The following is a 15,777-nucleotide window of genomic DNA, read 5'->3' as shown; positions in this document are numbered from 1 at the left end:
CAGCTGCTGAGGACCTTTTACGACACTGTGGTGGCCTCAGTGGTCCTTTATGGAGTTGTGTGCTGGGCGGGGGGCAGTGCAGGCAGAGACTTGAAGAGGCTTAACAAACTGGTTAGGAGGGCCGGCTCTGTCCTGGGCTGCACACTTGAGTCCATGGAGGAGGTGGCGGACAGGAGGATGTTAGCTAAGCTGACATCCATCATGGATAACCCCTCCCACCCCCTACACAAAACTGTAGAGGCGCTGACCAGCTCCTTCAGCACCAGACTGTTGCACCCTCAGTGTAAGAAGGAGCGCTACCGCAGGTCATTCCTCCCCACAGCCATCAGACTGTACAACACCGTGTCAAAGTGACACTCCACGGTCCCAGGGGTGTTTTTCTGTTTAGTCATTGATTCATTTACTTTTGTTGTAGTTGTTGTTTTTCAATTTTAAATTGTTTTTTGTTCCTGAACAGTTGTTTGTTTTTGTTCTTGGTGTGAACTTCATTAGTTATTTCTGTATTTTGAAAAAATTTGTAATGTTTTTTTACAGTTTACATGTTTTGCAGACCGCATGTTTTTTACACTTTTGCAGCTGTATTGTTTAATATGTATTTCTTTATTTAATAAGAATCTCATTTTTGATAATAATTTTTCATAACAATTTTAGTAATATTTTTAATTATCTAATATAAATGTAATTTGTGATGTCCTTTATTGATGTTATATTATATAGATTATTTCTGAATGTCGTGTTGCTGCCACAGATAAATGAAATTTCCCCATTGTGGGAGTAATAAAGTCATCTATCTATCTATCTATCTATCTATCTATCTATCTATCTATCTATCTATCTATCTATCTATCTATCTATCTATCTATCTATCTATCTATCTATCTATCTATCTATCTATCTATCTATCTATCTATCTATCTATCTATCTATCTATCTATCTATCTATCTATCTATCTATCTATCTATCTATCTATCTATCTATCTATCTAACCCCACCTTGGTGGAAGGTTGGCACCAGTGGGTGAATGGGTGAACGGGACTGTGACTGTAAAGCGCTTTGGGCCTTCATGGGAGATAGAAAGCACTATACAAGTCAACGCCATTTACCATTTTAAACGTGGAAAAATATTTGAAGATGTCTGCAAATGTGCTGAAAAACCTCAGAAATGACACATATAGTCAGCTTTTGAGTAAAAAGGCTGTAGAAATGTGGCTGCAACTACATCCATGAGTCTTCCTGAGTAGGAATCCACAAGCCTTGCTCTCATCTTTGACCAGTCCTTTTTCCAAGCTCCAATAGATTGGGACGTGAACGCCAATGCACAGCTATTTTTAGATCTAACCAGAGATATTCAGACAAATTCACGTCTGAGCTCCGACTGGACCGCTCAAAGACACTTGCGGGGGGGTCCAGGCCTCTGAAACCCAGGCAGTAAGCTTTGGGTCATTTTCTCCGTGGAAGATGATCTATGGCTCCAGTCCAGCATAGTGGGGATGATGTGGAGCTGTTTGCACAAAGGACATTGCTGGATGTATCCTTAATAATCCTCACAGTTCCGGTAGGTAAAAATGATGCAGTCACCACAAAAACGGGACAGATTTCTCTTTCATAATTGTCCTTTTGGTCCCTTCTGGCACCTTAAAGAGTGGCTGCCATGCATCTTGAGCTGTGGAGGGTTTTTCCTCAGGCTGCTCAACTATCCTGGCCTGATTGGAGGTGGCTTGCTGCAGAGATGGTTTTCCTTCTGGAAGGCCTTCTTCTCTCGACAGAGGAATGCTGGAGCTTTGGGCCATCGGGTTCTAACTAAGCCCTGACAGCAGCTTTGGTTCAAAACCCTCAAACTACAGATGATGTGCTCAGTGAGGCCTTAAAGGAACCTCATGTATTGAGGGTAAAGAGGAAGAACTCACTGAACATTTGCTTAAGGGGAGTGCTTACAAACCCACCAGGCATGCATGCAAAGAAGTAGAGAGTTTTTATTGATTGCATATAAAACCAGTTCAGCTGCCCTTCAGCTTGATATGATTCTGATTTCTACTGACCTGACTGGCAGCATCAGTTTTGAGCTCTTTGTGGTTGGAGAACTGAACGTAGACGGGGGAGTTCCGGACGTGTGGAGGAACCGTGTTGTAATAGTTCACCATTGTGATGGCTGCCTCCTCTGTTCCCATCTCCAGGAAGGCCTGCAAGGAATAAAGCCAGAGCTCACTGACAACGTCACTCCTCACCACAACACTACAGATCAAGACAAAGATGGTTGTTTCTGTTTGTCAGGGTGTCTCAGCTGCTTCGGGCTATGGCCCCTTCATCCTCTGCTCTGCCTCAACAGAATGCAGGAACGTTTGTGCACCACCCTCATCAGTCCCTATTGCATGCTTCTTCAGCAATTTACAAGCCCAAGAGAATCCGTTTGGTTGGAGAAAACATCCGTCAACTGTGGCTTTTCTACCAAAAATCTCTGCTTCTTAACCCATTTAGTGCCTGCTCAACCAAACGGTAAAGCATCCTAGGAAGCTTTATTAAAAAGATTGTGTTTCACTCCATCGAGGTAATAGGCAGCAGGAAAAACCTTTTTCTTTTTTCTTTACTTGTCTTAGTTGGGTGAATGTTAAAGTCGCACTCCAATCATCATTTGATCTATTTTGTAAGTGTTCCCTGTTGTCTTTTAATTCAATTCAATTCAATTTATTTATTTGTGTAGCCCAAAATCACAACAGTCATCTCAATGGGTAATTGTAAAGTGAACATAAAATCATGAATACATACAATTCAATAGGAAAATACTAAACTGACTAAACTAAACGGGGCATCCCTGACCTTAGACCCTCCTTCTCAGTAAGGAAAGCATTTATAATTAAATAAGGACGTTTTTAACACAAAATATAATAAAAAACTAAACATTGTAATTTCCCAGGACACAGTTTCTGCGGCAGAAGTTCATTTGACTTTTACCTCAGAGTGTTAGAATGGAAGTAAGGCTCCACTTATTCCCCATCATCCCTTTGTCAACATTCTCTGCTCCTAGCTTACAGCTCCTCACACCCCAAACTCAACATTAGCGGTGCAACAAAATGGTGAGCAATCTCAGATCTATCCACCCGCCCAGTTCTGATCCAGATTCCAGCTCAGACCAGGAAAACAAAGACGTTCACGGATCTGTTGGTCTGACTGAGGATGATCAGAAAGAGACGAGACGGATCAGAGCAGGACGACTGTCGACTGTAGTTTGAACGTCACCTTTTTTCATATGTTCCTGATTCACCTCAGTTAGGATACAAGAAAAACTTAGAAATGCAGATTTAATGTTAATGTTCTTTATGTATGTCCAACGTTATAAGAAAAATGCTACAAGAACATGTTAAAAACACCAAAAACACAGTTTCATTGAAGTGAGTCTTTAACTGAGACTATTGACAATTTAACACTCCCATTTTTCATAAATGATTTTTACTTTGTTTTATTTACTTGATAAAACTTCAGGGAGATATTTCTCAATGTACATTGTTTTGACCTTATACGACAGTATAGTGCCAAAGAAATCCCTGCACTTTTTTGACAAGGATAAGTCATTTATTTTAGGTTTTGCCAGAGAACTCTATTTAAAAAAACTCATCAAAGATGCTGCTAAACCTATTACTAGCTGCACTGCTAGGAGCTATTTATTAAATTGTTTTTTTAAATAAGTGAACTGTTGGTGTTTGTATTATTCTAAATTTTGATGTTAATATTTTCACTTCAACTGCAGATGATTAGCTCCAAATATCAGTTATTGGCCCTACTTGACTACTAATAATCAGAATCGTTTCAGCCTTGAGAAGAACATGTTGGTTGATCTCTAAACTGGAGCCAATGTTTCCTATCCGTTAAGAAGTCGTGCATAAACACAGCCAATCTGTGTGAACAGACAGAAGCAGCCGTCAGTCAGTCAGTCAGGTTCAGTGACACCAACATGGAACAAAGCAGCTCTATCCGACAGGAATCTAACAGACAAATGTCATGTTATCTTCTACAGACACAGTAGGCTTTTGTGATGAGCTGCTGGCAAGTTTCTGATGCACCTCTAGATAGTGAGACTAAGTGTTTTCCACATCCTGCTGAAGCCTGAGACTAGTGTCAGACGGAGCTGTCAGAGACGTCCACTCACCTGGTTCTTCCCCCTCAATGTCAGGATGTTTGTGACTTTGCCAAAAGGTAGACCCAGAGCTATGACTTCTGCGTCCATTGCCTCAGTGGGCAGCCTCCTGATGTGAATCACACGAGACGGCAGAGCCTCCTCCACCCTGAGCTTTTTGCTATCGCTGCCGGTGGACGCTCCATCTACAACGACGGCACAGGCGGGTCACAGAACTCCCAGGGTTCGGGTTTAATCATACTGTGAAATAAGAAACTTCTCACTCCAAAACCTCCAGGACTCCATCAGTACACAGCTTTACTCTATACAGCATATCATGTAGCATGAGCCACACTATTGATCACCTTATAATATATAAAGCACAACACACAGAGCAGTGGTTCAAACGTCTAATATTTGTTACAACTAGGCCTGCACAATAAATAGCAAAGTTATCGTCATCGCAACATTAAGCTGTGCAATACACATATCACAAAAGACGGCAGAAATCGCAATAAATGGCAACCTTAACTGTGCTGAAACAATCTTATGGCAGCTCAAAGTATTTAACGAATCAAATAAATCCATTTATGCATGTGACCAACAGATGGATGCCTTTGATGTTGGATGTTTGCCTCCTATGCAGACGAGGGTTGACTCTTCTTTAAATTAAACCTGCAGTGAAATGGAAATTGTGTTTTTGGTTGTTTCGCTATTTGTTCATGTATGACACGTTATATTGTCATCGCAATATTGATCACTAATATCGCGAGTTTTCCTCATATCTGCAGCCTTAATTACAGCTCTTCAACCTTCACTTTGTAGCGTTTGCACAGTAAAGACCCGATCAGGCAGTTACTTTAAAAGAATGTGGTAAACACGGTAACCTTAGCCGTCTGCCGTTAACTTTTCTCCTGGCATAAACATCATATCTGAAGTGCGTGGCTTCATGCTCTCTGCTCAGTGGGTGAGCTGGACTAATATGAATGTCTGTGGGCGACTGCCTGAGAAACAACACTGCTGCCATTCCTGCAACGCTGAACGATTATTTGTTTCATGTTCTCCATTTTCCCCACCGCGACTATCTGCAGCCCCACTTTTAATTGGCACAGTATCAGTCAGGAGATAAAAGGAGCACATCATTTCTGAGAAACATTAATGCAAAGGAGGACTTTCTTCTCAGGGAAAATATTGAAACAGATCAATAAACATGATAAAAAAAAGATCTGGCGCAGCGGCTTCTTCATGGATCACCACAAACATGCTTCCACCATCTGCATCAAAGCCTTCCTGTTTTATGGAGCCATTATTTCTGGACAGTGGTTTATTTTAATCTGACCTTCATCTCTGCCAGACTGCACTTCCCCTCCCCGCATCCCAGAGTTAGACACGTCCCGGGGGGCACATTCCCCCGATGGACAGATATGCAGCTATGAACTGCCGTCAAAATGGTGATCCTTAAAGTATAAACAGCTGAACACCAGTCTTTAGGTGCTGATGACGCTTGTGGTCTGTTTCTGCACAGATCTGGAGGACACAGAATCTCTCATGGTCGACTGGTTTCACCTACTGGACATATGTCTGAGTACAGCTGCTTCCTGAGTCCTGCCAGATGGAACCGTCTGCTCACAACCACAGTAGTCCTCAACTTGTGCTGTCCATTTGGAAGAACTCGTGAGATCAGAAGTTTTCTAGGAACGTTTATCTTGTCTTTTATTCTGAAAATCTCCCCATTTCCTCAGAATGAGAGCTGATCCCACAGCTGTCAATTCTAGCAGAGCCTCAATGTTCAGCTGGAGCTTTGTGTCTGAACTGTCAGCATCCACGCTCATGGACTGAAATGAGAGCTTTCACACAGCAATGACCCACCACGGCACTTCATGGAGGTCCAGTTAAGCCCCTCCCTCTGTGAGGCTGGTTGGAACAAACTCACCACTTCTAGTGCTCAAGTCAGAGTTGGAATTGTTGTACATACTCAGCTCATCAGATCCTCTCTGTGGACACACAGGAGAAAACAGTGAGCAGCCAGGATAACAAAGCAGGAAGCAGAGAGCAGCAGAGCTCTGTGAAGACAGTTTAGGGCGCAGAAGGAGGAGGAGTCTGTGCAGAGCAGCAGAAAACTGTGATCCCACGCCTCTGCTGCTGGTTCCACTTTAATCTCGCTGAATTGAGGATGTCAGGAAGTGTCATTTCAACAGGAGCTCCACCGGGTCCCAGCAGGCCTGCTGATGCTGCCGGGAGCGCTGTGGCCTTAAACCTGACTGATGGGATGACGAGCAGCGCGGCTGGGGACCCATTACAAACACAACTTTATAATAGCTCTGAACACCCCCGCCCCTGTTCCCGTCTGACTGAAGTGTTCGTCTGCCTCCTACATTCTTTATAGTTATGATAAACCTGCCGCTGTCAGGTCTCCTACAGCACCATGACACAAATAAATTGAAAGGGTGATAAAGTTGTCTGACTTCAGCCACACCGTGAGCACAAAAAGCAGAATCCAGGATTTCACAGACTCAGCTTTGCTTCCAACAGCTGGCAGCCCTCTTGCTTTTTTAACTCTGACATTAAAATGATGATTGAATAAAAGCCCCCATATGCCTTGATGGCGATTGCATTTTCCTTCCAGGTAAACGTTTTAACTTTGTTTCTTTCAGACCAAACTGCAGCTGGAACTGAACAAATGAGGTTAGCAGCATATTTCCACCTGCCTTTGTAGTGAGGAGCTGTTCTTCCTTATTCCTTCAAAGCTTTTTTATTCCTCTGAAAAGGTCTGTTTACATCATCCATGCTTCAAGCATGCACCTTTCCATGTAAATGTCCTTTCTGTTCTCAGTCTGGACTTCAGCAGAACACTGGAGCATGAGAGAGCTCATGAGAATGCAAGATTAGACATTTCCACCAATGAGAACCTTCTGCTTAAAAGAAAAATAAAGACTGTTCTAGTTAGACTTTCATTTGATTAAAGGGCAGTGTTCTGGTGTCGGTAGGAGCATCTGGTCAGACGGTAACATATTCATGTGATGTTCAGTGATGGCTCTACAGGGTGATGCCACCAGTCTTTGCAGAATTTAAGTCGGTATTGTCCTCAGCAGAAAGCTCTTTCTTTTCTGCTGTCTGTCAGCTTTCAGAAAAATGCTGACTTCACTTCTGCGAATATGAAGTTCTCACAACACGACTCAAACCTGTACAGCAGTGAAGAAACATCAGAAAAAGGGCCGACCTCCTCAGACTGCTGGTGGATCTTAGATGGTTCTGAAGAATGGGTGCAGGAGGCAGAGTGGACTGCTGAACAGTGGCAAAGCAGCTCTTCTGTAGACTATCAGTAGATTGAAACGGCAGTAACCTGAGCTGAGGAATGCTCGTCTGGTCATTTCAAAGAGAAAAGGAGGTTTGCAGGAGCAGCATGAGGATTTCCCTCAAACTCCTACAGGGAGCTGCTCCTGAGTCACGACTCCTGTTGGTGTGGTGAATGAAACGCACAAAAGGTGCACACACTGAAGCAGATGTCTGGGCAGTGTCTGACTTTACAAACAGCAACTTAGAATCACTTGTTCTGCATTTAGGAAACATTTTAAAACATCTGGAGCTTCATCAACTCTAAAAGAAATTGGCAACTTTACATTTTCCTCCACTTTCTTTAACTATTGCAACATCTAGGTTTGTAGCTGCTTACCTGTTACAATGGGCTTTGTGAGGACAACATGTTTTTGTCCTTTTAATGTCTTGACTGATAATCATACTTTTCCCTTTGAGTTTGGGGTGAAGTTGAAGTAAAAAATAAAGACAAAACACAAGAAGAGAACTTACTTTCATTCCAACTGCAATGTCTCCAACACTGAAAGACAAAAACATCTGGATTTAGTTACAAACTTGTTGACCAACTATTCAAGAACGTCCAACTATTACGTTTATGTAAACTTAAAGGGCCTCCATCCTGCTTTTCTAGAGCCTTTCAGAGTAAACCATAGCCATGTGTGACATCATATATTTCCTTTGGCCAACCTACAAATCCATTTTTTTAATGAAATGTGAGTTATTTTCGCAGCTCATTTTGCTACTGACATCAACCTAGCGCCGGCCTTGGCAGTGTGTCTGCAATCAGCATCCAAACATGAGCAGGGATGGATGATTGGATGGATGAGCGTATTCTGCATCTAAAAAGGAAGTGTTCCAAAAACCACTAGTTCCACAGATAAAGTGGGTGTCAGCCTGGGGGCGGTGTTGGCAGCACAGACTCTTCCTGGAAGGGGCGGTTCTTCACTTTGTGACATCACAACGTGAGGACCCACTCGTTTGTGTAGATCAAAATACCACTTGGGGTTTGTTTTCTTTTTTTGTGAGGGATTAACATTCTAACACACTTAAAAGTTCAAAAAGTTGCTTTGGCATGATATAGGCTAGGGCCGCACCATATGAGGACAACTTGCAACATTACTGATCAAAATTGCACTGATGATATCACTTGCAATACTTGAGCAAAAAGCAAAACAACCAAAAGGAGCATTTCCATTTCACTGCAACAGTTTTATTTAAATAAGAGTCAACATAACTTAAACTATACTCCAAATGACCCTCGTCCATATAGGAGGTCAACATCTAACACAAAAATGTCCACCCGAATGGTCAATGACGTGAAGGCATCCATCCGATTGGTCAAATGCACAAATGGATTTATTTGATTCGCTAAATACTTCAAGCTGCCATAAGATTGTTTTAAGCACATTAAAGGAAACCATTTATTGCAGTTTCTGCCGTCTTTTGCGATATGCGTATTGCACAGCTTGCAATCGTTATAACAATACACTTATTTACTGTGCAGGCCTAGTATACAATTAATATACAATTAATAGAATGAGAAACACCTGAATGGATGCTGTAAACGTTCAAACTGATGGTCCAAACTAAGAGGTTTGGATCAGACTCTAAAAGGGGTTTCCCAAAATGAAACCTGGGAAGGTCTAACGCTCCACCACAGCCTACAAAAATGCTATGTTCAAACTGGGCTCAGAAACGTGCGTTCAAGTGACCACTTTCAATTAAACGTCTACGTAAACCAGACATGTACAAAGTCCGGCCCACAGGCCAAATGCGGCCCGTGTTAAAATTCCATCCGGCCCGCAGCCTCTGTTGTAAAACCAAAGTCTGGTCCACACTCAGACCAGATGTACTGCTATTCCTCATTTAGCCACTTTACACCACATCACCTTGTGTGATGTGTCATCACCTTGTCCCCACTCACACTCCCACACAGTAGGTGGCGGTATTGCACCTTGTCATTGGTGCCTCCCGCCATTTACACCACAAGAGAAGAACGAAGACGAAGAGGAGGAAGAAGACCCTCAATATTCTAAAATGGCGACAATCAACAAAAAAAGCAAAGTTGACTGCTGAGCTTGTTTGGGTCAACATATTTTTGTAAGAAGACATTCTCAGTTATGAACATAAATAAGAGCCACGGCTAACGGACTCCCACCTGCCAGACGTCTTGTGCATTAGTACCCCTCCCTTTGAGCCGGACCTGGCCTTTGTGCTGAGGTCCAAGTCTCAGTCTCACCCGTCACGTCAATGCAGGCAAGTCATTTTCATTTACAATACGTCTCTACATTCATTTTGTTTTGTTAAGATTAAAATCAGTCATAAATTCAGACAAGTTGTCAGTTTTCCCTCCAGAATAAACTTTTAAAAGTTCAATCAACATTTATATTTACTGCTATGTCAAATTTCAAATAAGCCCTGCAGTTGAGGATATGACTGTTGTTTGCTCATTTCTCTGTTATTTTATTCAAAAGTTCTGTCAACATTGAACTGCCATGGAGATCTATTCCATGTTTCTATTGTAATTTGCACTAAAGATAACAATTACTTCTGTTTAAGAATAACAGTTAAGGGAATATTCAATTACATGCGATATGCATGTTTCAAATGTACCAAAAGACATGCTGCAAATGTGTACTACATAAAGGCTTGCTCATATTTGCTTAAATATACTGTTGTCCTGTGTAAAGAATGTCAGCCCCTCACACATTTTACCACATCAAATCTGCCCCCCTTTGCAAAAGTGTTGGACACCCCTGATGTAAACCGTAAAGGGTTTATACACACACAGCGCTTTTCTGCCTTCCTCGAAGGCCCCAAGCGTTTCACAGTCCCATTCACACATAAATGGCGACTCTGCCGAACACTCGCACCAACCTATAACCACCAGGGGCAAAATGGGGTTCAGTGTTATGCCCAAAGACACTTCAACACATGAGCGCACAAGGCGGGAACCTACAATAAGGCACCTGCAATAAAGCGGGAACCAAACCAGCAATCTGCCGATCAAAGAATATGTACCTCTGCTCAATAAATGCATGTATATGCGCTTTCGCACTTCTGTGTTCAAAACTCTTGCTTTTACGTATCAATACACAAGTTTTTAAGTCGTTTTTTGGGTTCCACATACATACATACTCTAGAGAAGTGGAACCGCCTTCTCTGGAGAGATGAATCACACTTTTCTATCTGATGGACACGTCTGGGTTTGGAGGTTGACAGGAGAACAGCACATTTGGGGCTGCACTGTGCCGAGTGTTAGATTTGGTGGAGGAGGTATTATGGTGTGGGGTTATTTTTCAAAACTTGGGCTTGCCCCCTTAGTTCCAGTGAAAGGAACTCTAAAGGCTTCAGGATACCAAAACATTTGGACAATTCCAGTCTCCCAAGCTTGAAGGATCAGTTTGGAGCGGCCCCTTCCTCTTCCACCATGACTGTGCACCAGTGACCAAAGCAAGGTCCATAAAGACATGGAGGACAGAGTGTGGTGTGATGAACTGGACTGGCCTGCACAGAGTACTCACCTGACCCCATAGAACACCTTTGGGATGAATTAGAGCAGAGACAAAAAGTCATTTCCCTGGGATAAATGCTGAAATTCATTCCTTCAGAAGACTATGCCGTAGAATAGAACGTCTTTGGAAAACAACAAAACTGGAAGTGCACAGGCTGCATCTAAAAGAGCTGATCTCCACCCTAAATGACATGACTAAACAGGCTAGGTCAACAATTTTTCAAAAACTTATTTCAATGAACAAAAGAAACCCCAAAACTCTTTTTAACACCATAAATACTCTTACATCACCGTCTTCCTCTCAACTCCCCAATCGTTCCCAATCAGATTGTAGCACTTTTCTTCAGACCTTCTCGGCTAGGATTTCAGATGTTGGACATAACATCCCTCCCCCCCTCGATATAATTCCAACTCCCCTTTTTCTCAAAGTGTTTGAGTGTATTGGTGCTGCCGTGGTTGACCTTATAAATCTCTCCTTAACGTCTGGATCTGTTCCTTCCTTTCTGAAGCACGCTATAATAAATCCTGTGCTTAAAAAACCTAACTTGGACCACTCTGATCCAAATAATTTCCATCCCATTTCAAAACTTCCTTATTGCTAAGATCCTAGAGAAGGTTGTAGCAGAGCAACTAAGGTCATTCTTAGAACACAACAATATTTGTGACGTTTTCCAATCTGGCTTTAAAAAGAACCACTCAACTAAAACAGCTCTATTAAAAGTTTCCAACGATGTGCTCATGGCGGCAGATTCTGGTCAATACATTTGATACTGTAAACCATGAAATCATGCTTGAACGTCTTCATAATGACTACGGTTTTTCTGGTTCTGTCCTGAGCTGGTTTGTCTCCTATTTCCGTGGTAGATCTTATAAGGTCTGTGTTGACTCTCTATCTTCAGAAGCAAAAATGCTGTCTTGTGGCGTTCCCCAAGGTTCTGTATTGGGACCCATTCTATTCACTCTCTACATGATTCCCCTTGGGAGACTCATCAGCAAATTTTCGAATATTTCTTCTCATCTTTACGCTGATGATATTCAACTTTATTGCTCCTTTGGAAAAAATAATTACACAAATCTATGTTATCTACTAGACTGCTTGGCCAGCATCAGAGTTTGGTTAAATGACAACCATTTACTCCTGAACCCTAACAAGACAGAGACAATAATTTTTGCTCCTGATGACAAAATTCCCTCCATCAAAAGACACATTGGTTCACTGAGCTCTTCTGTCCAGGCCAGTCTCAGGAATCTTGGTGTCTGGTTTGACAAAGTTATGTCTCTAGATTCTCACTCAAAGTTCTTGGTCAAAAACTGTTTTACCACCTGAGGAATGTGGCTAAACTGCTTTTATGTGTTCCAAAAACTCATTTTAAATCTAGGGGACACCTCGCCTTTCAGGCAGTCGCTGCGCCAGATTGACTCAGTCGAGTGTTTTAACGCTCAAGTTAAGACATTTTTATTTAGGAGAGCTTTTAACTGACTTTTACTTGTGTTCACTTTTGCCTGTTTGTTTGTTTGTTTGTTTATATGCCTGTGTGCGCTGCTGATTTTATATTGTTTTAACATTGGGAAGCACTTTGTGAGTCGCTCTCTGTGAAAAGTGCTTTATAAATAAAGATTACTTACTTACTTACAACTTACTAGACTGAGAGCCAGGCCTTCTCCACCAGCATCAGTGTGACCTCACCAAGGTCAGAAACTCCTAGAAACACTCTCAACCTTGTGGACAGCCTTCCTAGAAGAGTTGAAGCTGTAAAAGGTGGAGCCACTTCATATTGAACTCTATGGATTAGGAATGGGACGGCTCTTCAGTTCATATGAGTCAAGACAGGTGAGTGAATATGTTTGCTGATGTGGTGCATATTAAACCAGAGCAGTAAAAGCAAACACCTGGAGCCAGATTCACCAGATTTGCACCGCTTCTTCATTTTGAGGCAGCTATAGTCATTTGATTTGATTTGATTTATTTCAAGCATTGTAGTCAAAGCAATAAAGAACTTACACATATTTATCAAACTCATTACAGAAATGATGAAATGCATTAAAAGGACAGAAAATAAAACAAAAAAGTCACTTAAATCACATTTGCTTCAATAAATACAGTGATCATTAACTAAAGTTAAGTAGAGTTTGATTTATTGCTTGAAAAGGAGTGGGAAGAAGCAAACTTATATAATCCCCCCCCTACTGAGTTCATTGATGTGTGAACACGTACAGTAAAAGCTCGCTCCAAAATATGTTGAACTCATTCTTGAACGCGCATCACATGCCTGATGAGTACATAGCATGACACCTTCATAAATGTCTGGAGATTTCCAAATTTTCTCATGACATGCTTTTTAGTACAAAGCCCTTATTATTAGGGGCGTGCCTCTTGCCTGTCTATATATATCCCAAATACAACAGTGTGTTGGTAAAGGAAAGGAGCTTAAGTAAAGGTACATGTGCAAGGGTGAGCCCATGATCAGACGCCACAAGCAATTTATTTTTACCCACTAAAAACCTGCAATAAATGTAAAATACTGGTCTATTAAAGCAGCATGGCCACTATGACGCATCCGTCCACCCACATGACCGCTTGCTCGTCCTCCACTGTGTTAGTGCTAAGCTAATTCCCTCACATGCTTGCAAAATCTAAGTCGGTGCATCTTCTCCAAACTCGTCTTAACAAAGGTTATGTTCAGAGAGCAGCTCTCAGAAAGAAATTCTAAACATGGAGTTGATTGGACATTTCCAATAGTTCCAACACACATGGAGGGGTCATGTTTTAACCTCTGTCCATCTATGCTTATCATCAGGCGTAAAGAATGCAGGCTAGTCAGCAGGAATCCCTTCAGTTCAGTTTAACACCAAAAACCTGATTCCCTTTTTAGTCCACTTTGTCTGTAAGCCTTAGTGTGAACTGGCTTGAAGGTTGTGATGCAGTTTCAGTGATTCACTTTCTTCTTCTCTCCAGCCTGAACAAAGTCAAGTTCCTCACACCTATCAGCCTGGAAAACAGGGTTAGGATCCTTTGGTAAAACCAACCCAACAGCATCTTTTCTTCTCAACAAGGTCAAGATCCTCTCAAACTGGGCCAGAAGTCCAACGGTTGGTTTAACACTTGCTGAGGAGAATATGTGCTCTAGCATTGCTTTCTGTGTGCCAGAACAATAGTCAAAGTCTTACATTAATACAAATTAACATTTTAAATCAGTCACATGTTTATATTCTATTGTGTTTAAAGTGTAAAAAAACTTCTGTAAGTGCAGATTCAGTTCATCCAACAGATATTTGGCTCATGTAGCTTTAATTTAAAGAGATGGGAATTGATTTTAACAGCTGACATTTTTATTCCATGAAGCTCAGACTGTGACTGCAGTGGAGGAGGAAGAAGGAGCTGTGGGTGGTGTCAGGCTCAGGAGTGGACAATTATTAAATCTGGACCAAAGGTGCAACATCTCTTTTCTAATGGTGTCAGCAGCGGGTCAAACCGAACCAGAACCTGACCTCAGCTGGACTGAACAGAACTGTATGACTCCCGATTAGAGGCTCATCTCGCCTTGCAGGTCAAACGGGTAAACAGAGGTTTAAAGGGTTTTCTAAACAGAATAGTTGAAACACAATCACAGTATCTGGAGACAGACGCCCAAATGCAGGTCATTTCCCACTCTGATCATCTCTTCATCTAATGGTAAAATAGTCATCTTTGTATTATTCTCTTGCCATTTGTAGCCAAAATCCAGAAACCTGTGTCATTTTCTAGGACATAGTTTCTGCAGAGTGGCAGGAGTTCAGAGTTCCAGAGTGAGCTCACTCCCCTTCCCATAATCCATCTGTTCACACACGCTAACTCGCTGGTTTACAGCCCCTCACAACCAAAATGACGAGCAATATCGCAGCTATCCAGTTTAGATCCAGATTAGATATAGTTTAGATCCAGATTAGAACGAGTTTAGATCCAGATTTTATATAGTTTAAATCCAGTTTAGATCCAGATTAGATATAGTCTAGGTCCAGTTTAGATCTAGATTATATATAGTTTAAACACAGTTTAGATCCAGATTCCAGCTCAGACGAGGAAAACAAAGTCGATCGACGTTCATGGATCTATTTGTGGGTGCATCAGAATGAAGCAGAGCAGGGAGACTGAGGGCTGCTGCTGTTGGTTCTACAAGCTTTTACTGCAGCATCTTTCCTCTGTTCCTGACTTAAACAAATTGAATAAGGAATTACCCAGAATGCAACTAGAAGCTGTACTTTATGTCCTCCATCGGAGTTCGACACACCTCCCCTTAACGCCAGGATGTTGTTCAGAACGGACGCAGGTGCCTCTGGACCCGCTTTCATCCACAAATGTGACGTTCAGACAGCAGCCGTTCAGCGAGCACGTGCAGAGATAAGACACACCGGCACGAGTCCGTCTCCTGAAAGCCACCATCAGTCACAGAGACCGCGGTCGGTGCGGCGAACACGCGAGCTCTCTTCCAGCAGCGGCTCTAGTCTAGCACGCTGTGCACGCGGACGTGGAGGCAGCGTGGTTCCGGCCAGCTGGAGCCGCCTCATTTTCACTAATACTACAACGGTTCCGGTTCGAGGTCCGCGCGCGCCCACACGTACGCAGGTAGAAAGGCTGTACACATCACCTGTCCATCCTGGAGAAACCTCAAGCGGATCCGGACTCGCTTCTGTTTCCTCCTCACGCACCCAACCACGGCGCGTGCGCGCACGTACGAGCGCCAAATGGAGGCTTTAGGATGTGTTGACGGAAACGGCCGAGGAGCTCCGAAGCTCACGGCGCGCGGCTCTCGAGGGAGAAGACACGATATCTATGAAGTGATATTTCTGCCACCCTGTTGT

General features: G+C 42.5%; 1 protein-coding gene across 3 annotated transcripts in view; it reads right to left on the bottom strand.

Annotated features, from left to right (window-relative positions):
• Positions 1 to 15,737, bottom strand: part of ptbp2a (polypyrimidine tract binding protein 2a) — a 35,270-nt gene extending 19,533 nt beyond the window's left edge. The window contains exons 1-5 of one of the 3 annotated variants that reach the window (XM_011473568.4): positions 15,564 to 15,685; positions 7,917 to 7,944; positions 6,043 to 6,103; positions 4,143 to 4,315; positions 2,041 to 2,181 (exon numbers count right to left, since the gene is read on the bottom strand). In XM_011473568.4, the coding sequence (XP_011471870.1) occupies positions 2,041 to 2,181; positions 4,143 to 4,315; positions 6,043 to 6,103; positions 7,917 to 7,944; positions 15,564 to 15,571 (411 nt within the window). In that variant the 5' untranslated portion in view covers positions 15,572 to 15,685. Of the gene's footprint in view, positions 1 to 2,040; positions 2,182 to 4,142; positions 4,316 to 6,042; positions 6,104 to 7,916; positions 7,945 to 15,563 lie in introns of all 3 variants that reach the window. The other 2 variants (XM_078938935.1, XM_020702072.2) reach the window with 2 other exon arrangements.
• Positions 15,738 to 15,777: the final 40 nt, after the last annotated feature.

This window comes from Oryzias latipes, chromosome 20, assembly GCF_053564925.1.
Source record: "Oryzias latipes strain Hd-rR chromosome 20, Olatipes_Hd-rR_3.1".
In the NCBI taxonomy this organism is placed as follows: Eukaryota; Metazoa; Chordata; class Actinopteri; order Beloniformes; family Adrianichthyidae; genus Oryzias; species Oryzias latipes.
The sequence above is the reverse complement of the archived record's forward strand: the minus strand, read 5'-3'. Positions and strand labels throughout refer to the sequence as shown.